General features: G+C 32.4%; 10 protein-coding genes across 10 annotated transcripts; 6 read left to right on the forward strand and 4 right to left on the reverse strand. All coding sequences in view use genetic code 12, as the record gives it.

Annotated features, from left to right (window-relative positions):
- The first annotated feature begins 186 nt into the window (after positions 1-186).
- RJT21DRAFT_118636 (ubiquitin ligase complex subunit) lies at positions 187-2,837 on the forward strand. Its single transcript, XM_064881101.1, has one exon. It carries the CDS (start codon positions 388-390, stop codon positions 2,803-2,805), a length of 2,418 nt encoding a protein of 805 aa, XP_064739315.1. The 5' UTR covers positions 187-387; the 3' UTR covers positions 2,806-2,837.
- Positions 2,838-7,484, reverse strand: DNA2 (bifunctional ATP-dependent DNA helicase/ssDNA endodeoxyribonuclease). The gene has a single exon (XM_064882815.1). The coding sequence runs from the start codon at positions 7,126-7,128 to the stop codon at positions 2,878-2,880; it is 4,251 nt and encodes a 1,416-aa protein (XP_064739316.1). The 5' UTR covers positions 7,129-7,484; the 3' UTR covers positions 2,838-2,877.
- On the forward strand, positions 7,463-9,282 carry NOP5 (RNA-processing protein). Its single transcript, XM_064885674.1, has one exon. It carries the CDS (start codon positions 7,646-7,648, stop codon positions 9,200-9,202), a length of 1,557 nt encoding a protein of 518 aa, XP_064739317.1. The 5' UTR covers positions 7,463-7,645; the 3' UTR covers positions 9,203-9,282.
- Positions 9,283-9,331: 49 nt separating this feature from the next.
- On the reverse strand, positions 9,332-11,362 carry RJT21DRAFT_112530 (uncharacterized protein; the record flags this gene model as incomplete). The annotated part of the gene is made up of 1 exon (XM_064880091.1): positions 9,332-11,362. The coding sequence occupies one exon, from the start codon at positions 11,360-11,362 to the stop codon at positions 9,332-9,334; it is 2,031 nt and encodes a 676-aa protein (XP_064739318.1).
- A 92-nt stretch (positions 11,363-11,454) lies between these two features.
- On the forward strand, positions 11,455-12,107 carry RJT21DRAFT_20539 (uncharacterized protein). Its single transcript, XM_064883706.1, has one exon. The coding sequence runs from the start codon at positions 11,547-11,549 to the stop codon at positions 12,051-12,053; it is 507 nt and encodes a 168-aa protein (XP_064739319.1). The 5' UTR covers positions 11,455-11,546; the 3' UTR covers positions 12,054-12,107.
- On the reverse strand, positions 12,059-15,170 carry PKH3 (protein kinase). Its single transcript, XM_064885675.1, has one exon. The coding sequence runs from the start codon at positions 14,870-14,872 to the stop codon at positions 12,161-12,163; it is 2,712 nt and encodes a 903-aa protein (XP_064739320.1). The 5' UTR covers positions 14,873-15,170; the 3' UTR covers positions 12,059-12,160.
- Positions 15,171-15,790: 620 nt separating this feature from the next.
- On the forward strand, positions 15,791-18,247 carry RJT21DRAFT_134507 (metalloendopeptidase; the record flags this gene model as incomplete). Its single annotated transcript, XM_064883233.1, has 2 exons — positions 15,791-15,905; positions 15,984-18,247. The coding sequence occupies exons 1-2, from the start codon at positions 15,878-15,880 to the stop codon at positions 18,245-18,247; spliced, it is 2,292 nt and encodes a 763-aa protein (XP_064739321.1). The 5' UTR covers positions 15,791-15,877.
- Positions 18,248-19,411: 1,164 nt separating this feature from the next.
- On the forward strand, positions 19,412-21,530 carry GNP1 (amino acid transporter). Its single transcript, XM_064881102.1, has one exon. It carries the CDS (start codon positions 19,669-19,671, stop codon positions 21,388-21,390), a length of 1,722 nt encoding a protein of 573 aa, XP_064739322.1. The 5' UTR covers positions 19,412-19,668; the 3' UTR covers positions 21,391-21,530.
- Positions 21,418-23,165, forward strand: RJT21DRAFT_20588 (putative serine--tRNA ligase). Its single transcript, XM_064883708.1, has one exon. The coding sequence runs from the start codon at positions 21,735-21,737 to the stop codon at positions 23,124-23,126; it is 1,392 nt and encodes a 463-aa protein (XP_064739323.1). The 5' UTR covers positions 21,418-21,734; the 3' UTR covers positions 23,127-23,165.
- On the reverse strand, positions 23,166-24,511 carry RJT21DRAFT_20580 (uncharacterized protein). Its single transcript, XM_064883707.1, has one exon. The coding sequence runs from the start codon at positions 24,346-24,348 to the stop codon at positions 23,206-23,208; it is 1,143 nt and encodes a 380-aa protein (XP_064739324.1). The 5' UTR covers positions 24,349-24,511; the 3' UTR covers positions 23,166-23,205.
- Positions 24,512-24,519: the final 8 nt, after the last annotated feature.

Consider the following 24,519-nt stretch of genomic DNA (forward strand, 5'->3'; position numbering starts at 1 on the left):
TAGTACATACTGTTAATCAGCTGATATGTCTTATGACCACCCTAAACTGTAACTCTTTTAGGCGATTGATTGAGTGATCTACACATAATTTTATAGGTTGTACAAATTTTAGTGTTAATAGTGTTGATAGTATTGATGGTGTTGATATTGTTGATAGTGCTTATAATGTAGTAGTGAGCTATATAACTACAATTACCTCACCAATGTCAACCCATTGATTCAGTAGTGTGCGGAACCCGTCTAATCAGGCATCTAACTAAGCGAACTAATCTAACCTCCACACAAAGTAGCCAGCTAGTGCGAAACAGTAATACTAAGTAACTAACTGAATAGCAACAGTAACAGAGTAACAAGCAGAGTAATCAACAGTACAGTAGGATAGAGATCATGGTATTCTCAGTAATACTACTACTAGCTGGGCTAATACAATTATGCTTAGCATTTCATGGAAAGGATCTCTACTATCAAGCTCAAAGTATACTCCAGAATATATCATCCAATATAGATTATCAACCAACAACCATATATAATGACGATAATATTTATGGTAAATTCTATGTACCACAATATGATATGGACCTTGATGATTATGTAAATACCAAAGTAAATCACTGTCCTGATATAATTACTAATACAGTAATACCTTTACTTGAAGAATCTGCCAACAATCATTATTATGAAGCATATATCCAATTAGGTGACTTTTATACTTTTGGTTATTATTCTTTGAAACCTGATTATCTTAAGGCCAAACAATATTATGAAAAGGCCGTTGAAATCAGTAGTAATGGACATTCATACTTTATGCTTGGATTTATGTATTCTAGTGGACTTTTTGGATTATTACCAGTTGATCAAGCTAGAGCTACATTATATTATCAAGCAGGAATGGAAAATGGTGATATTGATTCAATGATAGCTCTAGCTTATAGAAATGCTCATGGTATAGGAACTCCAACTAATTGTGAATTAGCATTAGTATATTATTCAAGATTAGCTCAAATAGCTATAGAACATTATGAAAAAATTGATAATCCAAATGAAGTGGATGATTCAGAATATAATATTAAAATAGTCGACTTTAATGGAGGAATTTACGGAGAAAAGTTAAGTGAATCAGTTAAATCAATTATGTCAAGAACAAAATTCTATGCAAAATCAGCTATGGAATTTGAAGAATTTAATATTGATGGAAATAATCATGATTTTGTTAATAATTATATAAATGGTTTAAAGTATTATGATGGTGATTATTTCTTACCTAAGAATTATACAAAATCAGCTCAATTCTTTGAAAAATGTGTTAATATTGGTCATGAAACTTATGGTCAAACTAATTATAAACATGTTGATAGGTTAGATGCATTTTATTTAAGTCGATGTCAAGCTCAATTAGGTCGATTATATTTAAGAGGATTAGGAGTTGAAAAGGATATTGTTAAAGCTAATTTATTACTTACAAGATCATTATTAGTTAATCAAATTGGTGATGCCTTAAATGATTTAGGATATATTGAAGAACGAGAATTATTACCTGGTAGAAATTCTTCAAGTGAAGATAAACCTATTGTAAAGGCTTCTGAATTATATAAGAAGGCAATAGCAAAAGGTTCAACTGATGCCAGATTAAATCTTGCTAAGTTACTAACATCAATTAGTCCTGATCATGAACCAATGCGTGGAGAATATGCTGGCGATATTTACACTAATGTTAGAAAGGCAGTTTATAATGGTCATAGAGAATCATTATATTATTTGGCTGAATATTTACAATCAGGTTTAGCTTCAAAAGTAGATACTAAGAATTCTCATGAATGTCCTAATATGAATTTTTATCTTAAAATGTTTGTTGATAGACTGGAAAGTTATTTCTTCCCACATTTAAAGTTTGCCTTTGATGAATTAATTAAAGGAAATTATAAAAATTCTTTGATAGGATATCTGATTGCAGCAGAACAAGGATTAGAAAATGCTCAAATCTCAGCAGCATACTTACTTTATCAAACTCAACCATTATGGTCTTTAAATGGATATAAGACATTTGATGCTAAAAGAGTTGAAGCATCTATTAAGTATCTTGAAAAGGCATCAAAACAAAAGAATCTTGATGCAACCATTTTACTTGGAGATTTATATATGAATGGGATTGATAATGAAATCCTTGAAAAGGATTATGCTAAATCATTCTCATATTTTAAAAAGGCAGCAAATGATCATTCTCCTCATGGAGCTTATAAACTTGGTTATATGTATGAATATGGATTAGGACCTCTGGATAGTATGATTGATTATTTCATGGCCAAAAGATATTATGATTTGAGTATTCAATATCAAATTCAATTTAATAAAGTACTTAATAAATCAGCCGTTAATTGGGCCCTCTTAAGATTACGGATGAAATATTTGTTTAATAAGAAGAAATTTAAAAGTAATAGTGAATCAGAACAAATGGGTTGGCTTAATGCCTTTAATAAATTAAGAGGGGGGAATAAGGATTCAGAAAATAATCGAGCTAATGAAAAGGCGACTGCTCATCATGAAGGCACTACACTTACTGATGAAGACTATGAAGATTTTGATATTCTTGATTATGTGGTAGTAATATTAACATTCTCATTCTTTCTTATGTTCTTTATCCAAAATATAATTCGTCGGTTACGTAGAATGGATAATGAAGAAAATGGAAATCAAAGACAAGCAGAAAATAATCAACCAAGAGATGGAGTAGAGATGCAAAATGGGTGGAATGGAGCTCAATTCAATTTTAGAAGAGGAAATTTTGAGTTCCACTTCTTTGCATTATAAATAGTCATTAATTGAATATAATTCTATATAGATCGTTAATTAATTATTTAATTATTTAAAGTGTTTAAGTAGCTAGTTAGTCATATCGGCTAATACATCTCTAGTAACTGGAGCTTGAGAAATTACTCGAGATGGATAAAGCATTCTCCTTTGAGTATCTGATTGACCAGTAGATGGGATTTGAAATATTTGATCAGAATTAGGAGGCATTTCATATACCCAATTCTTACTAGATACTAATTGCATAAATGTCTTAATAGTATCAGCACTTGAAAGAGTTGATTTTGAACCTAATAATATAAGTTTTGATCGAGCTCGAGTTATAGCTACATTAACTCTTCTCCAATCTCGAACTAAATCTCCTGCTTTATTTTCATCATTCGATCTAACAAATGAAATTATTATACAATCTTTATCTCTACCTTGAAATCTATCAGCCGTAAGAATTTCTAATTCTTCATGTCCATGTAATACTCGATTAAGTAATCTTAATTGTCCTCGATTAAATGTCATAACTCCAATTTGATTCTCTTCAATTCCACATGCAAGTAATCCTTCTACAGTTTGTCTAACTATTTCTGCTTCGGCTTTATTCTCAACATAATCTCCAAACATATGTTCAGTAGCCGGGATTTTATCATGATCTAAAAATAATACCTTATGATTTGGCTGCAAAATATGAGCCATCCAAGTATCCTTTAAAGTAGCTGGATCACCTTTATAAAAGGATCCAATAACTTCAGGATGAGGAATCTTTAAGAATTGTTTAGCCGTATCAACAGAACCACATTTCAATCGATTGTTATATACTAAAATATTACATAATTGCATGATTTCTTCACACATTCGATATTGATAAGTAAGTTCTACCATCGATGATGGATATTTTTCTGCCAATACTTTAAACAATGATTGAGATAATCCTTTCTTAACTTCAGGATCAGGACTAAGCACTAATGGAGGTAATTGATAATGATCTCCTACTAATACAAACTTATCACAGAATCGTAATGGTCCTAAACTCATAGGCATAGAAGCTTGAGAAGCTTCATCAATTATACAATAATCAAACTTTGGTCGAAGACTAAATGTCACATCATTAATCCCTAAACATGTAGCTGCCACTACAGGAGGTTCAACATATGTCTTCTTATAATCTTCATAACTGGTTATCTCCTTTTCTTTATAATTAGGCATCTTCTCTCTTACTAATGGATGAACTCGTGCCAGATATCCTACTCTAATAAAATCTATATCATATTCAAGAAGTTTAATTAAGATATTATCTACAGCAGAATTGGTATATGCTGATAAAAATACTGACTTACCATTATCTACCAATATCTTTATTAATTGTGCTATAACTGTAGTCTTCCCAGTTCCTGGCATACCCAATATAAGAGCAAAATGATTAGCAGATAATACCTTATTGAAGGCATTAACTTGATCAGGATTAAATTTATCTGACTGCAAATCATAACCAAGTGGATTAGTCAGAAACGTTGGTTCTTGATGATCAATGATGGCCCGTCTCATTCGTTCATCTCCATCATTTGTAAGAAGATTAAGAATGTTATACTTTGCAAGTCCCATTCCATAAAACAATTCATCCTTATCAATTCGAAACTTTTTCTTAGAATTCTTATCCACTTGATGAGATTCATGTAATACTCCATGAATAACTTGATTATTTATAGGATTAAAACTTTGAAGTTTTACATCTGAAGTTATTAATCTTCTAGTAGTAGATACTACAATCTTAGTAGGAGTAATAGACATAATCAGAGCTGAACAAAGAGCAAAATTCCCATCTTCATCACTAATTATAACTCGATCAGGTTTAACAAATTGTGAATCTAGAATATTGGGATATGAACGATCTCTTTCAAAAGTATATTTAAATCGTAAAGCTCCTAAATTATCTCCAATATCATCCGAATCAGTTATATGTAAATTGCCAATTGAAAGTCCTTCAATATCTTCTCGTTGTTTAGATGTCATCATCCATATATGTTTAGTATTATTCTTTTGCATAGCTTCTTCTTTAGCAAGGATTCTTAACCAATAAGAATAGAATTCATTATATTGAGGTTGACCAACAAGATGGTCAGTATAACCAATATATTCAGAAGGTTTAATTCCACAAGTTTCAGGAGTTCCATCCTCCAAAAGATGATGAGTTATCATACATTCTGGTTTAATATCACACCAATCACATTCAGAATTCTTAACTAATGGAGGTAGTTCATTAATTCCTTCTTTAAAATACGGACTTACGCAATTTCTTAAATGAATTAAAGATTTTAAATCTCGATTATTTATATCACATTTCCGAGTGATTCTTTCCTTGGTATAGACCAATAGAAATGATACAACATCCATATCATATCTATCTTTAAATAATAAAGAATATAATGAAGCTTGAGCTTGATGAGTTATATGTTCTCTACCAGTTTTAATTTCCATAGGTAAAAGAAATGTACCTTCATTATCATTGGTTTTAATTTTAGCTTGTAATGTTACATCAGCCATCCCTTTAATTCCAAATACTGGTGACCATATACTCTCTTCAATATCAAGAGCTTCAGCAGCTGAAAATCGAATTGAATCATCTCGAGGCATACTTTCAATCTTACTATCAATATTAAGAATCTTCTTCTTATAATACTTGTTAAACCATGACTCCAAATATGGTATATGTAATTCAATTTCCTTTCCAACATCCTCAACTCGAGGTCCTACGCTATATATTTGTAATAAATATAATTTAATATACTGATCCTTTAATTGTCTTAAATATTTCATATCCCATGTCTCCAGTGTCATACAATCTTGAAACATCAGATGAATTATTTGTCCTACTATAATTGGTATAGTAGTTCCACTGCTAAATTTAAATCGGGATTGTAATACTGATCGTCGAGAACATGAGATTTGACTTGATATAGTGGTAGCTGAAAGAAGTATATCAGGATGCCATATTAATAAATTATGTTTATTATCTACTAAACATGGGGATTCCTTATGAGTTAGATAGATATGAATTATATCTCCAACTTTATAATCTAATTCAGCAAAATCTCCTCCCACAGTTATATCTAATACATTATTTTTATTATCTATTACCAGTAAAGTTTTCCTTAATGGACTTTTAGTTAATACCACTGGTTCTTTATTGATTTTATATCTAGCTAAGTTCTCCTTAGAAAATGATACTTGAAGATCATCGATTTCTTTTTTATTGAATGACCCTTTTTCTAATTGAAGATCTTCAAATCGTTTTATACCTGCTTGAAATGATTTGGTATATTTTGCAGAGTCACGTTTATCCAAGATCTGCATTAATTCAGAGTCATCATCTGTAAACGGATCATCTGACTCATTTTGCTCTTGCTCTATTATAGCAGGCATAGCCTGGAGAACTGGCTCAGCCATAGTCTGTGTGACTGGCTCAGTTCGAGCTAATGCAGCTATGATTTCTGAATCATCATCCGAGAATGGATCTTCAGATTCACAATCACTAGCCACTATGGGTGTAGTTTCTCTACTACTAAAAGTCATACTTTTGGGATTAGAATCTTCAAATTTGTCTATCCACCCATTTAAGGTAGTGCCAGATGCAGTTGATGAATCTCGTTTGAAGAAAGTATTCAGAAGAATCTCAACTCCATTGGATTTGGCTCGTAATAATGCTGGTCTTATCTTAACTTCTGGAATTCCAGGCTTGACACCACTAATATCTGATCTAGCACGATTAAGAGTAGGAGTTTGTGATATAACATTCTGAAGTCCTGTACCATATTTGGATAGTACTGAATTAGTTTGTTCATTTATGGGAGAATCACTATCTTTAATTTCAAGAGATGTGGATGATACCACTTGCTTAAGTGGCGATGACGGTATAGGATCATTGGCATTTGCATTTGCATTTGCTTTTGTATTTCCATTTGTAGTCGTACTTTGGAACTTAGTAGGACTAGGCTTCCATTTTATACCATCAAAACTATCATCTGAGCTTTGATGATCGCGTATCAATAATTCATAATTATTCTCTGTATTGATTTGTTCAGGGTCTGTCTCCGGCAGTTTCTTCACTTCAAGAGTTGAAATTGATTTGGTTGAATTGTTAAGATCTATCCCACTGAGAATCTCCGAGGAATTGGTCTTAGAATGTCTGGTGCTGGAGGTAAGGGTATTAATAGGTTGAAAGAAGTATTGAGTCTTGGTTGTACGTTTCGATGGTCGTATGTTCTCAGTGGCTACCGATCGTTTTTTCGAATCTCCAGAACTACTTCCCGTACTGGTCAGCTCTATATGAGCCATTATACTGCACAATCTATGTCACCTGAGTTGTGATACAGCTCAGTTAGTGAGATATTGTTAATTACTGGGGTTCCTCTATACTTTAATTCGCGTCTTTTGTATAATTTTCCACTATGAGGTTTGTGTTACTGTTTACATTTAATTAACACTAGCCATAAGTCCTCATTTAACTATGAAAGAAATTCTCATACATATTATTACAAGTATCTCTATACTACCACTAAACAATAAGAATACTTTAATTAAAAATAATTAAACTAATTATGATAATTAACTCAATTTTAAAATTTATACATATTCACGTGATGCCATGCACATGCGCACGCACGTGAGTCCATCTCACTTTTTCTCTTTCCCTCCCAAAGAAAATTTTTAGAAAATCTCATCCTACTCACAATAATTTTTCACATCCTTTGTTGAAGCAGAATAGTAATAGTCATCTCAATCATATCATATATATTTGCTAGTGTTATTCTACTTTTGTTATTGTTATTCGTGTGAGTGAGTGTGTAGGAAAATGGCTTATGTATTAACTGAAACTTCTGCTGGGTATGCCTTATTAAAGGCATCAGACAAGAAGATTTATAAGTCAAGTTCATTAATTGAAGATTTAAATACTGCTGAAAAAGTTGCTCAACAATTTAAAATTCATAGATTTGAAAAGTTTCAATCCGCTGCCAATGCCTTAGAAGAAGCTAATGCTATTATTGAAGGTAAAGTATCTGATAATTTAAAGAAATTTTTAGATGAAATTAAATCTGATAAGAAGGCTACTTTAATTGTTTCTGAAACTAAATTAGGTAATGCTATAAATAAATTAGGATTAAATTTTTCAGTAGTTTCTGATGCTGCTTCATTAGATTTACATAGAGCTATTAGAGAATTTTTACCAGAATTATTACCAGGTTTAGATGATTCAATTTTAAAACAAATGTCTCTTGGTTTAGCTCATTCTATTGGTCGTCATAAATTAAAATTTTCTGCTGATAAAGTTGATACAATGATTGTTCAAGCCATTGCTTTATTAGATGATTTAGATAAAGAATTAAATACTTATGCTATGAGATGTAAAGAATGGTATGGTTGGCATTTCCCAGAGTTGGCAAAAATGATTACTGACTCTGTTGCTTATGCTAATATTATTTTAACTATGGGAGTTAGATCAAATGCTTCTGAAACTGACTTATCTGAAATTCTTCCTGAAGAAATTGAAGAACAAGTTAAATCTGCTGCTGAAGTTTCAATGGGTACTGAAATTACTACTGATGATTTAGATAATATTAAAGCTTTAGCTGAACAAATTGTTGATTTTGCTGCTTATAGAGAACAATTATCAAATTATTTAACTTCAAGAATGAAATCAATTGCTCCAAATTTAACTGCTTTAGTTGGTGAATTAGTTGGTGCAAGATTAATTGCTCATGCTGGTTCTTTAACTTCTTTAGCTAAAGCTCCAGCTTCTACTATTCAAATTTTAGGAGCTGAAAAGGCTTTATTTAGAGCTTTAAAGACTAAACATGATACACCAAAATATGGTTTATTATATCATGCATCATTAGTTGGACAAGCTACTGGTAAAAATAAGGGGAAAATTGCTAGAGTTTTAGCTGCTAAAGCCGCAGTTGCTTTAAGATATGATTCTTTAGCTGAAGAAAGAGATGATTCAGGAGATTTTGGTTTACAAGTAAGATCTAAAGTTGAATCAAGATTAAGTGCTCTTGAAGGTAGAGATTTAAGAACAACTTCTAAAGTGGTTAGAGAACAAAAGAAGATAGAAATAACAGAAGCTCGTGCTTATAATGCTGATGCTGATGCTGCTCCTATTGCTTCAGTAGATTCTGATGATGAATCTGATACTGAAGAAATTGAATCTAAGAAAGAAAAGAAAGATAAGAAGAAGGAAAAGAAAGATAAGAAAGAAAAGAAGGATAAAAAGAGAAAGAGAGAAGAAGATGATGAAGAAGAAGAAGAACCAAAGAAATCTAAGAAAGAAAAGAAGGAAAAGAAAGAAAAGAAAGATAAGAAAGAAAAAAAGGAAAAGAAGGAAAAGAAAGAGAAGAAAGAAAAGAAGTAGATGTACTTTATTGAAAAAGTATTCTTGCATCATATCCATTTCATATTGTTCTATAGTTACGTCTTTATTTAGTTTTTTGTGTCATATATTAATTATAAACTTTGTTAGGAAATCAAATAATAATGTAGATTAATCTAAATCATCTGGCATATCTATGTCATCATCATTTTCATCATCATCAGGACTACGATTCTCTCTTCGAAGTGATGTAGGATCAACTTCTTGACCATTTACAAAGATTCTTTCAGCTGCTGGTCCAGCAAATTCAGATATCATATCTATAACTCCTCCTTGAAATGCTCCTGAAATAATATCTCCTAAATTTCTTCTTTCGTTGGGTCTTTGATCATTTGTTCTATTCCGCAGACGTTCAAATAAATCACCAAAATCATTAAAGATTTCCCGAATACCATTGACTGGGATTGGAATGGGTGGTACATTATCTCCAGTTCTAGTATTATTTGTAGTAGCTGGAGTGGATCGAGTATTATTAGTACTGGTGGTATTGGTGGTATTGGCAGTATTGGCAGCAGAAGCAGTACCTGAAGCAGCAGCAGATGCAGCAGTAGCAGCAGCACCTGGAGCAGTAGTAGCAGCTCCTGGAGTAGCAGAAACACCAGCAGTGTTATTATTTATTGGGAAAGTAGTAGTGGTAGTGGTAGTGGTGAATGGTCTTCTCAAGGGATCACCCCTAGAATTGACCGTAACAGTTTCCATTCCACCAGATGCAAGCATGTTTTGAGCAATTTCTCTAGTAAGTATATTAGGACGAGTTCTATTAGAAACTTCGGAAGTATTTCTTAAATTAGAATCACGAAGTTGAGGAAAATAAACAAAGTAATCACGATCAGATTCAGAACATTCAGCCCTTAAATTTGCCAATATTCTTCGAACTTCTGCTACAGTCTTTTTAATTTCTGGAATAGGTTCAGATTGTTGATAAGCTCTCTTCTCAGTTAAACCAATAGATTGACATAATCTTTGAATGAATTGTGGTAAAACTGTTTTCATTTTAGCAGATTTATAAGTGGCTAAAAATTCCTTATCTTGAGACATTTTGCCATTAGGAAGAATTTCTCCAACAGCCGATCTTAAAGCTATTAAATAAGATTTTAAAGCAATTAATGCACTCCCCATATATAAATGACAATAACCTAATTGAGTCCATGCAGGAGTGAAACTATGATCCAAATTAACAGCTCTATCAAGATCATTAATTGCTTCTGGAAAACAATTTAATCCTATAAATGCAATGGCACGATTAGTATATAATTGTGGAAGTTGTGAAGTTGTACATGGTTTACTTAAATGTATTGCATTGGTATATACTTTAATGGCTTGAGCAAAGGCCAGATTGGCCATAAGATTATTACCTTGTTCTCGTAATTTTGTAGTTAAACTAGGAACATTCTTTTGATTCATCAATTCTATATGACTCTTGACAAGATTTGTAAAATTAAAACATAGCTCATTAAGTGTAACCTTCGTTTTTATATCGCCTCGAAGAGTATGACCAATAGATCTCATTTTGGTTAACAATGGATCACTTATTTGTGCTAATGGCTTCATATCTGAGAATGTGTCATAGCAATCTTCACTCCCTAAATATTCACCACAGTAATAGGTTAATAATGTATTATCTTCAACATAATCATTCTCATAAAACCAATCAAATGAATGACGATAACATTCTAATACTTGAAGCAATATACTATGAAATATCTTACTTAATTCATCTTCACGTAATGGACCATGATTGATATTACCATTACCATTACCACTTTCGATTTGTTCAATAATATCTTTAGTGAAAATCTTAGGTGGGAAATCTATGGCATCAACATCAGGATCCAAAAAGTAATCTTCATAACTGAAAAGTACAGAATCTTTAGGTGGCTCCTTTCTATTTAATTCATATTCAATAAAGTATTTCAAATATTTATTAATTCCGAACTTTATCACTTGCTGAAGATCACTATTTCGATCGAGATGATGAATCTTGTCTGCTTCACTGTGTTCCTCATTAGATTCTATATTACTAATGATTTCCAAATGACGCTTGATTGCAAGCGTGAACGCATACATATATGGTGCATCTTCACTTTGCATATATGGTGCATCTTCACTTTGCATATATGGTGCATCTTCACTTTCATACATGGTGGATTAATTAATTAACTAAATAAATTAATATTAAATAACTTAAATTAATACCCAGTTAAAAAGTAATATATCACTGGCAAAATTTTTATTAGTGAGGGCGCAATTTTTATTCTAGTCTTACCATCTTTTAGTGTAATAGACATATCTAGTCAAAGTGAATTGGCTACTACATCAAAAAGAAATGGCAACGCTGGGTTCCGTTGCACCTGTGGAATTACTAACTGCTGACAATTGTAATTCTTCAACTCGAATTAGAGCCTTTTTACGACTTTCAAGAATCGCCACCGATGATACAATTAGGCAACATTTAAATTCTATAAAGACAAATAAAGAATGTGATGAATATTTTCATGCTAAAATAGTTCCTCAATGGAAAGCTCGTAGTGAGGTGATAACTTTCTGTGATAATTATATCACTGATTTACGAAATCAAACAGTATCAGAGATTCAACAACGGGGTCATCCAGACGAAATTAAGGAATCAGATTTTAATTTACGACTTGATCCTTACGCGTTAAAGTCATATAAGCAAAAGATTGAGGATCAATTTGCTCAGTGCGACAGAATCGAAGCGTGGGTAAGAAATGAGCAATCAGTAGAAACTATTATTCGTGAGCAAACTGATCAAGTATTAAAAAATAAATGTTACTATAAGGATTGGTTAGTTGAATTTAAGAAGTGTATATAAATGCATTGTATATTGATCAAGTCTTCTTTCTCACTTTAACTTCTACTTAAATATCTACTTGTATATATGTATGTATGTAATGGACGACGATGTCATGAAAACTAAAACTATTTATGAGCAGCTGCAGCTGCGGCGTATGCAAATTTACTGATTTGTTGTTGTTTAGGGGATGATGATGCAGCAGTTGAACTACCAAAACTAGGTTGAATGGTTTTCTTAATCTTAGGGGCTGAAGTCTTGGTTTTTGATTTAGTAGTGGGTTTGGCTGGTGCACTTGTAGTTGTAGATGTAAGTGTAGGAGTTGATATTGAAGCAGATGTTGGAGCTGGTACAGGACTAGCACCTCGATCTACTCCTGATGGTTCCTTAATATCCTTAGATACCATTTCTTTGGCCATTAATAAACAATCAATCCATCCATAATTCTTCCCCAATTTGACTTCATCACCATTCTTGTCGACTACTTTAACCGGATTATTTAAAGATAAGCGATCTAATTGACTAATTCTTTTCAAGAATATTAAATCTCCACCTTCTTTAATTAATTCCAATATTAAGTAACCAAACACATCTTCTCCTAAAACAGATTGATCATCTTCATCTATAGCTATACTCTCAAACTCATAATCATACATCAGATAATCAGCACCTTGATTGGCCTTTAAATCTACTAGCATGACATTAAGTGATCTATCAATAAAGAATACTCGAGCAAGATTAGTAATGATAGTTACCACAGGAATAGCATGTCTTTCTAAATTATACAGATTCTGAGTAACTAATTGATCTATTAACACATCATCTAATGGTACACTTAAGTTTCTATTTAAAACCTTATTACTCAATTGCAGTTTTAATATCGTATCAAGTTTTAAAATCTTCTCATTTTGTTCAAGTAAATTAGAAATTTCTCGGAATTTAATTACATTTCCTGATAATTCTTTTGGTAATGATACAGGTGATGTACTTGGGTTTGGATTTGGTTTGGATGGTTTTGTAACAACCTTTTCAGCTTGCAGTGGTTTGGGAGTTGCCTGCAGTGTTTGTGTCATTACACTCTTTGAAGATCCACCTGCAGCAGCAGCTGCTGCTGCACTTGCACTTGTGATAGGTTTGGGTTTAGGTCTCACGGATACTGGTGGTGATGCTTTCTTCACAGGTGCATGTGGAACAGCGGATTTTGGAGCTATAGGTACTGTTGATTTAGGTGCAATAGGTACTGATGATTTAGGTGCTGAAGAAGTGGCCTTAGTTACATTTGTTGAAGATGATGATGCTGCAATGCTGGCAAATGCAGTATTATTTCGTAAGTTGTTAAATTGGGCAGTTTTAGATGGGGATTCAGGAGCTGCAGATTGAGGAGACAGTCTCTGAATATCTTCATTGATTGTAGTACTGGGTACTTCACGTTGAGAAGGAGAATTGGATAATGGTTGTTTTGGAGAATTATTGGTATTGTTGTTTTGATACATTTGTTGCGGTCTTGGAGGTGGTCCTATAACATAATTAGGTTGAATCCTATTAATATTATTTAATTTTGGAGCCAACCCCACTGGTTGAGGTGGTGGCATTGGCATTGGAGATGGTTGAAGAAAGTTCTTTTTTATCTTTGTAGCCGGTTGATATGATTTCTTAGCAAGTGAAGGTACGAAATTAAAGTCTGAATTTTGAATTTGATTATGCAATTGTTGATAAGAATTTGATTTATTAACATTTCTACCCGATTTTATTATTGGAGTGAAATTTCCAGCTGAATTTGAATTTGAAGTTGGAATATTATTAGGATTAGGATTAGAATTTATAAAGGGTTCAAATCTAGGAACTTTTCGATACCATATATAACTAACATCATCCCAAGGTACACCAGAAAACCAACTATCAGACATTATTTGAGGAATTGTTAATCTAGAAGCAGGATCAGCCACCAAAATCTTTTTAACTAATTGTACAACTTCAGGAGGATAAGGAATTCCTGGAGCAAAATTATAATTAACATTAATGATTTTTTCAAAAGTTAAATATTCTGTTTCACCTTTAAAGGGAGGAACTCCATTGAAAAATTGAAATAATATACAACCAATTGCCCATACATCACTTTCGAATCCACAAATATTATGCTTTAATAATTCAGGTGATACATATTCAGCCGTACCAACAAATGAACCTTTACGATCTTGATTTGTGGTTACAGCCGTATCACCATTTGTTTGATTGACTGAATTATAATCAATAGCTTCATCATTAGGATCATCACTTGAACCCAATAATTTAGCCGCTCCAAAATCAGTTATTTTAAGACTGAAATCATGAGCCACTAAAATATTTTCGGGTTTTAAATCTCGATGAATAACTCCCTTCAGATGAATAAATCTTACAGCATCGACAATTTGACACATATAAAATTTCAGTACTGGTTCAGATAATGAACCAAATTTTCTAATAATTGATAATAATTCACCATATTCTGCAAAATCTAATACAAAAAACAAACTAGCTTCATCTTGAAATGTATAGTATAATTGAACAATTCCTGGATGTTGTAATCCTAATCGATGTAATGTTGTTTTCTCTATATTAACATACTTGATTTTATCTTCTTTAACTATATATTGTTTACTGAGAACTTTAATGGCATAAGTTTTACCATTATGAACATCAACTGCTGAATAAACACTAGAATATGATCCTTCACCAATCTTTTGACCAAACTGATAATCTCGAGCAGATCTTTTAATCAATTGAGATGATTGTAGTTGTGGCTGAGATCGATTTGGTTCTTGTTGTTGAGTTACGGATGGATTTGAATTGTTCGACATCATGTCGTTTATATTAATATACTTAAGGGAACTTAAAATGTTTAGATCATAGATAAATAATACTTTATAAACTTCCTACTCCCTTAGTTGTAGTCGACACAATTTCACACAAATTGGATCCAGTAATTGGTTTCTAATATAATACAGTTCTACAAGAATTATTACCTAATGATCCTGTATATCGTATTGGTTCCACTACAGTATTTCTTCCTCGTGACAAGCACTTTATAGTGTTCCTGAATTTATCTTGTTCGGTAGTTTCTTCTGATTTTGTTCTCAAATTTTGTTTTCATTATTGCTTAATACAGGTTCTTAATAAGGGTTCTATATATTAACTACTGCGGTATGGGTGCATTCTTCTGTTTTAGGTGGGAGTTCGTGTTCACAACTTTTTTTTTTGCGGTCACAGGATATTTTAGTGACTTTCTGGCACGGCTACACCTTATAACAATCTTATAGTCATATAACTGTGTTAGTAAGTTTAATCTGGAAGATATGGATGATCAGATATGTTATGATGGAATTCTGATTGGCTGTGTGGTTGATTGATTGATTGGTCGATCGGTTGGGCTTAGCCAAGGATTGTTAGTTAGTGAGACTTGGCTGTAAATATTTGGGGGATCAGATCTTTTGGCTGCTTTTTCCGAAGAGTATTTGATGAATCAATCCTTATCTGAGCAGTCCATTCAAGCAATCAATCAATGAACTCGTTAATCAATCATTCATTCATTCATTCAATCAATCTTATTTTTATGCCTCTTTAAGTCAGAAACATCATTCACCGACTTTATCTAATGAAGATTCTAGATTGTTACAACTGATAATGTGCCAAATATACGTCGCAGCGACAAATCGGTTTGCGACATAAGAAAAAAAAATTCTGCGCTATCGGGCCAACCCAATCGGGGAACTGAGATGAAAAGTTTATAATACGATACATTACATTTTACAGTAATATATATCTATATAAATTTACATTGGTAATTAGTTGATGTTTCAGTAAGAAATATGAGAATAGTGGGAGTGGCTCTTAAAAGTAAGCCGATTATTACCAATGTTAGTATATCTCGATATGTTACTCCAGCCAGTATAAGAAATCTCAGTACTACTACAGTACGAAGATCTGATCATTTAAGGCTAGTATTCGATGATCAAAAGTACTTTCGTAATTTTAATAAGGATTCTGAAAGTAAAGTTGGACCATTACCTTCATTATTATCTAATAAAAAAACAGGTTTATTTAAGAATGAAAATTTATCTACCCCAGATGGACTTATAGAGTTCTCTAAAGTATCTTTAAAACAAGCTAAACAGTTGGTTGAACTCATGATACAAGAGGCAAAATCAAATGAAGTAGGAAAATTAAATTATATCAACCGATTAGATCAACTTTCCGATATATTATGTCGAGTAATCGACGTTGCAGAATTTATCCGAGTAGCCCATCCAAGTGAAAAATGGATTAATGCAGCTCAACAAACTCATGAAATTATGTTTGAATATATGAATCAACTTAATACAAATGTGGAATTGTATAAACATTTACGGGATATATTAAATGATTCTAATATAACTGAAAGATTATCCGAAGAAGAAGTTCAAGTTGGTGAATATCTTAAACAAGATTTTGAAAGATCTGGTATTCACATGGATCCAACTACAAGAGATAATTTCGTAGCTATAACACAAGAAATTTCTAAATTAGGATCACAGTTTGGTAATGGAATTCATAAATTAGAAGCTTATTGGTGTGAAGTTTCTAGACTTGAATTTGAATCTATTAAAAATCCTAATTTGAAGAAAGAAATTTTGAAACATCAAGGTCCTCTCAGTAATGATGCAAAATCTGTTCTGATACCTTTAATTGGTCATATTCCTTATAGTATTTTAACTGATTGTGATACTGAATCAGTAAGAAGAAAAGTATGGATATCATTACATAATTCTCCTGAAGGACAAGTGCATACTCTAAATGAATTTCTTAAATCTAGAGCATTATTAGCATCAATGTTAGGATATAAATCATTTGCTCACTATCAGCTCGAACATAAAATGGCTAAAAATCCAGAGAATGTAGTTACTTTCCTTAACAATCTTCAAACATCTTTGAGAAAGCATGGTGTGTTAGATGAACTTCGAAATTTATACAAGTACAAAGAAGAAAATTCAACCGAAAGAAATGCTTCTGACGAGGTGATATTTAAAAGTATAAGACCATGGGATCGTGACTATTTATTGAGTAAATTACATGAAGAATCTCATGATAATGAAAAACAATTACAAAACATTAATGAGTATTTTTCTGTAGGCACTATAATATCAGGATTAAGCAAATTATTCACTTCCATTTATAATATAGAATTTGTTCCTGAAGCTACAATTATGGGAGAAACTTGGGATCAAGCCCAGGTAAGAAAAGTTAAAGTTGTCGATTTATCTGCCAACAAAACTCTAGGTTACCTTTATCTTGATTTCTGGTCACCAAAAGTTCTCCCATCTCACTTTACCATAGTGTGTCTGAGAAAAATTAATAATACTGAAAATGTAAATGATTTGAGACATCTTGTTCAACTTGATGAAAGTGAAGAATTTCAATTGCCGGTTATTTCCTTAATATGTAACTTTCAAAGATCTGCATCATCATTTGGAAAATTTGCTGGTCTAAAAGGTAAAGAAGCAACTTTACTTTCATTAGATCAAGTAGATACTATATTCCATGAAATGGGTCATGCTATGCATTCAATGATTGGAAAAACAAATCTTCACAATTTATCAGGTACTAGATGTGCAACTGATTTTGTTGAATTACCTTCAGTCTTAATGGAATCTTTTAGTAATGATCCTAGAGTTCTTTGTAAGATAGGTAGACATCACATCACGGGTGAATTGTTACCAGAATCATTATTGAAAAAGCATCAAGAAAATAGAGTCATTTTAGGAGATTGTGAAACTTATATGCAATTAAAGATGGCAATGTTAGATCAAGTTTTACATGACGATTATATCGTTCAAAATTTGCCTGGTAGCTTTTATGATTTTGATTCAACTCCTGTTTATCATGATTTAGAAAAGAAATTATCAATCTTTGCTGATGATGTATCAACTTGGCATGGTAAATTTCCTCATTTATTTTCTTATGGGGCAGTTTATTACTCTTATTTATTAGATAGAGCCATTGCAGAGAAAATTTGGAAAGGATTATTTAAAGATGATCCTTGGAGTAGACAAGCAGGTGAGAAGTACAAAAATAGTATACTAAAATGGGGAGGTACAAGAGATCCTTGGGTATGTTTGGCTGATGCCTTGGATAATCAAGAATTAAGTAAAGGTGACTCCAAAGCAATGGAAATTATTGGTCTGGATGCATTATCCGTGTGATCAATAACTTTCAATAAAAATTATTGATTTACATGTAAATAGTTTAGTTCAATAGAAAGTATAATAGAATGAATATAAAGGTCGGTGTTTATGAATAAATCAACTTAAATGACTCCGAATCTTTTCTCCACTTTTATTCTACTTATCTTTGTGCATCTACAGGTGGAGATATTGATCTAACGGTGATAGTCTGCTTAATTTAGTAAACTAAAAACTTCAACTTGACTCTGTAAATAGAGTAAATAGTCTAAGTCTTCCCGTACCTGTTGCGGAGATCGTACTTCACTTTTAAGCCTAAAATCAAATACCGTGAGGCATTTCATTAATTTCTTTTAATAAAACAAAAGATCTTTGACAGCCTACAAAGATTCGTACAAAGCCTAAACAAAAGAAAGGCATTTTTTTCTCTAAATCCGGCGGAGTTTATATAAGCTAAAAATCTCGCTACAAAGATTTGGTGGGGAGTAGATAAAGTGGCGGAACCGGTCTTTCATGCAAAAAAGCCGGAGACTGAAAATTTTTGCCTTTCGCATGATTTAGGCCCTGGAATATTCGAGCGGCGATATACATCTAGAAAAATGGAATGTGAGACAATGAACTATGAACTGTATTTCATCGCTACACTAAAAATGTTAGTCATTTGTTTATTCCCCCCCTTCACGAATAATCTAATCCAAGAATTTTTAGGATTATCATCAGATGTTTGTCACATTTCGTATAAGCAATAAAGCCTAAATCTTTGACATAACCCTTTGACAGAATTCCTATAGTAGCTGTTGGCTTTTAGTGTCTTCTTATCCAACAGTTACTAAGCCCTTTGAATCTCTTCAATGAATCCAATTATAATTCTCTTAAAAAATATACTGGCTTTTCATTTCTTCAGTGCTTAAACTAACTAACAAAAAGGAAAGAGTACTTTCGCTGTCATGCGAGTAAATTTCTTTTTCTAGTTGCACTTTCCGCATTTGTGGACTTTGCGCTCGCTTTGTTCTATTTTCACTAGTAAAAATGCCTTAAGGTTGCAGCCTGCTGCCAAATTTGGGAAGAGGAGCAAAATGCCTTACTACATCGGTAGATATATTGCTTTTTTGAATGGGAAATAGGTCCCGTTACATTTTAGAAGTTTCCCCAAAATACAAACAGAATAGGTATATTATGTAGTCATGTAATTTATTTCTGTTTGATAAGCAGCGTACTTTGACCTGTAAGATGCTATCAAATTCCATTTGCAGAAATTATGAGTTCTATTATCTTTTAACCATCTTATGATAATTTTCTTTTATAAATATATAGCTTCCCCCACCTGATTTGAAATATCGTTACTTGCAAATATAATATTCCTTAAATTTTTTTAGTTTGTTTTATTTCCTATTTCTTATTTCAATTATCATTCATTCATAGAATTATAGAAATATTATATTATGTCGTTTAATAAAAAAGATATAGAATTAAATCCTATAGTATCAGAACTAAAGAATGCTTCAGCAGACGGTTCTGATACTAATTCTTCAACTACTGTTGTCTCAGAATTATCTGGATGGGAAAAGTTTAAAGACAGTTTCAGAAGACAAAATAGAAGTGATGTCGATGCTGGTAAACAATTAGCCAAAGGTATTAGTCATCGTCATTTGATTTTAATGGCTCTTGTCACCGGTGTTGGTACTGGTCTTTTAGTTGGTTCTGGTCGTGTTCTTCATACAGCCGGTCCTTTGTTCCTTATCGTTGGTTATGCTATCGTTGGTTCTTTCTTATATCCAACTTTACAAGCTGCTGGTGAAATGGCTGTTAATTACAGTGATCTTTCTGGTGGTTATAATAATTACCCTCGTAAATTTATTGATGAATCTTTAGCTTTTGCTATCACATGGAATTATTGTATTCAATGGCTTTCTGTCATTGCTATTGAATTAGTTACTGCTGCTATGACCATTCAATATTGGACTACTAGTATTAATCCAGATGTTTGGGTTACCATTTTTTACATTGTCATTGTTTTCATTAACTTTTATGGGGCAAAAGGTTACGGTGAAGGTGAATTCATTTTAGGTTCTTGTAAACTTTTAATGATCACTGGTTTCATAATCATGGGTATAGTCATTAACGTTGGTGGAGGTCCAGAAAAGCAATTTATCGGTGGAAAATACTGGCACGATCCTGGTTTCCACACCAACTTTAAGGGTCTTTGTTCTGTCTTCGTTACTGGTGCCTTTAGTCTTGGTCAGAGTGAGTTCGTAGCATTGAGTGCTGCTGAACAGAGAAATCCAAGAAGAGCTATTCCTAATGCTTGTAAGTTGATCTTCTGGAGAATTGTTATTTTATTTTTAGGTTCATTAACTATTGTTGGTTTATTGGTTCCATACACTTCTGATAGACTTATGGGTTCTCACGGTGGTGGTTCTCATGCATCTCCATTTGTTTTAGCTGCAGAACTTCATGGTGTCAAGTCTTGTGCTTCAATTATCAATGCTGTAATTTTATTATCTGTTACATCTGTTGCATCATCTTCATTATATTCTGCTTCAAGAACTTTACAATCATTATCTGAACAACATTTTGCTCCTACATACTTTAACTATATTGATAAAGCAGGTAGACCATTGAGATCCTTGATTGTCTGTACAATTATTGGATTATTTTCATTTATTGCAGCTTTTAAAAAGCAAGAAACAGTCTTCAACTGGTTATTATCTATTTCTGGTCTTTCTCAAATTTTCACCTGGTTTGGAATTTGTATGTCTCACATTAGATTTAGATCTGCTTTGAAGCATAACAACATATCATTAGATTCATTAGGTTATGTTGCTTCTACTGGTACTTTAGGTTCTTGGTATGCTATTGTTTGGTACATTCTTGTATTAATTGCTCAATTCTGGTTAGCTTTATATCCAGTTGGTTCTGGTACGCCAAATGCTTCCAACTTTTTCCAAAACTATCTTGGTGCTATTGTTTTAATCCTTTTCTACGTTGGTCACAAGATTTATACCAAAAACTGGAAATTATTTATTAGAGTTCAAGATATGGATATTCAAACCAATAGAACTATTTTTGATGAAGAAGTATTAAATTTAGAAAAGGCTGAAGAAGCTGAAAGAAGAAAACATTACTCATTCTTTAAGAAGATTATATTGATGCTTTTCAATTAAGCAAAGACTTCACATTTCATAGCATTTGGTATTTGTTCATTTTAGTTCTCTGTACAATTTACATTAGTTATTATTATTTTTTGGTTTTCTTTTTACAATTAATGTCTTACGTATTTTTTATACAATAACTATTCCTTCAATTGAAGTATTGTAGCGTATTCAATGTTTAAGCGTGTACACTTAAATAAATTCTCTTACCATGTTGGACAGTTCTAATTGTCTTGTAGTTTGTCGAAAATATTTCTCAAATTTTGCGACAATAGAATGTCCAAATTGTCCAAAATGCCAAATGAAAAATCGACTAATACAGATTAACAATTTAACTTCATACCATTATATATATAATGAAACGTACTATTGGATCATGTGTCGGTAGGCGGCTGATCTTGTGGGCGAGACATGCAAGTACATCTAAAAATAGTTCGATTTTACTCCGTCCTCAATTGGATATTAATGGGATTATAGGTAAGCAAGACCAATATCAAGAATCAATTATTCGAAGAAAGTTACCAACAGCTACATTAGATGATCTACAATTTGTCATACAAAATCGAAGAAAGCAAATTGAACTAACCGAGCAAATTAATGTCTTGAAAAGTGAAAGATCTAGTCTTGGAGATCAGATGCAGAAGGAGAAGAAACCAGAAATCATTGCCAGACTTGGTCAAATTAAAGCAGAATTAAAACCTTTGGAACTTGAGGCCAAGTTATTAATAGAAGATATTTATACTAAAGCTGAGCTGTTACCTAATCTTCTTGATGAAAGTGTACCTATTAATCCAGAAGTTAATGATATCACTAATTTCATTCATTGTGATTCAGAACAGGATGCTCAATCAAAGTTACCAAAACTCAAATATGATCATAAAGATATTGGAGAGAAACTCAATCTTGTAGAATTTGAAACTGCTTCGAGAATATCAGGATCATCATGGTATTATTTGATAGGTGATGGAGCATTATTAGAGCAAGCATTGATTCAATATAGTTTATCAAAAGCTCGTAAACGAGGTTATAAGATGATTATACCTCCATCTATAGTTAAAAGTGAAATTATACATGCATGTGGCTATAGACCACAAGATCAAAATAATGAAAAGCAAGTATATGAATTAGAAGGTGAAGGAAAATCTCTTACAGGAACTGCCGAAATTCCTCTTGGAGCTTTACATTCATCAACAATATTTGATGCTAATACAGATCTTCCTATTAAGTATGTGGGAATTTCTAGATCATATCGAGCAGAAGCAGGTTCTAGTGGTAGAGATACTAAGGGACTTTACAGAGTTCATGAATTCACAAAAGTTGAATTATTCCATTTTACTGATAGTGCAAATGCTGCAAAGGAATTAGAAGAAATCAAAGATTTTCAAATGGAAATTATAAGTGAACTTGGTCTTAAAGCAAAAGTTATGAATATGGCCACATCTGATTTAGGAGCTCCAGCTAAAAAGAAGTATGATATTGAAGCTTGGATGCCTGGTAGAGGTAACTGGGGAGAACTTTCAAGTTGTTCTAATTGTGGAGAATATCAGGCCAGAAGATTGGGTATAAGAAAGTATAATAAAGATCAGAAAATAGCTCATATATCGACCCTCAATGGAACATGTATGGCTATTCCTCGAGTGATTGTAGCTATAATTGAACAATTCTATAATCCAGAAAGTGAATCAATTACCATTCCAGAAGTGTTACGACCATATATGGATGACAAAACTGTCATCACTAAGAATTAATTACATAGACAACATATCATTCTTGTATATAATATGCTAAGTTAAGTTAAATTAAAAATTTTTGCTTATCTAATCTAATCTAATCTTCATAATCTTCTTGATCCTCATCATTCGTAGCAGGGAGATTTATTAGTGGTGAACTAACAATTCTTTTTTTAGGTACAATAAGAGAGGGATTCCCGAATGAGTTGATAGTAGATAAATGTAATTGGTGAGCTTTAGATATACGCAAATCTTGAGCTTGATTTGGAATGGTTAATTCCTTACAAGCTTTGGAGAGTTTATCAAATTCCTGTTGAAGATTTTGGAATTCGACATATTTCGCTGTATAATCTTGAGTCATTCTTTTATATTTATCATCCAATAGTTGAATATTAGATTCTAATTCCTTTTTATTAACTTTTAATCCAACTATGGATATCAATTCATTTATCAATTGATCTTGTTTATGAAATCTTTTCTCTAACTCAATTATGTAGTCTTCCTCTCGAGTCAGTAATGAGTCAAGTCTTTGTACTAAATCTTTTCTTAAATCTTGAACTACTGCAAATGGATCCTCCTTATCTCCAAAATTCTCCATAATTCCTTCTAATAAACTCTGAGATTTTGGATCAAGTGATACACATTTCAATTCCGCCACAATGGGATCAACTACTTGTCGTACTAGATCATGTTCAGGAAGATTCTGTACTATGTATGTTAACTTTTCTAATACTTCAATTTGATGTTGACTCTTTGAGTTACGTACCTCATCAGTAATGGCTTTCTTCAAATCTTGATCTTGAACGTGAGATTTCTCGATATTGCCCTTAATTTCATCTAACTTGGATATAAGTTTCTCTATATCATTCTTAGTAGCATTTCCTTCAGTTATAACTTCATCAGAATATTTAGCTATATTTTCTAATAGCCTATTCAAATTCTGATTATTATTCTTCAGTCTATCCACTAATTGTCCCAAATCTACACTTGTTTGTTTAGATTGAACTTCCAAATTATAAAGTTGTTCCAGTATAGTTCCATGGAAACTATGAATATGATCAAAGTGTTCATCAATATTATCACTTTGTAAAAAATTTAACTTACCTACTCCTCCGGCATTTGGATACTTATTAGGTGAGATGGGTTTAAGCACTTTTCCCAGTGGAAATGGATACCCCGGACCGGTAGATTTCGTGGGCGTAGACGGGGAGTTCTCCTTATTGTCATTGGCCGTAGACATGTTGTTTTCACACTACTGGTTATTGAATTACAGTGGGGACTTGTGTCTAATTATATAGTAAGAATCGGTGTTTATAGTAAATTCTCCGCGTTGTTTACATTTCATAAAATCTTTTTTTTTTTCATGGGGCACACTGAGTGAGGGAGGGTGTGTGCCTACCATACCATATGC

The sequence above is a fragment of the Scheffersomyces amazonensis genome (genome assembly GCF_036850825.1).
Source record: "Scheffersomyces amazonensis strain UFMG-HMD-26.3 chromosome Unknown RJT21scaffold_2, whole genome shotgun sequence".
Classification (NCBI taxonomy): Eukaryota; Fungi; Ascomycota; class Pichiomycetes; order Serinales; family Debaryomycetaceae; genus Scheffersomyces; species Scheffersomyces amazonensis.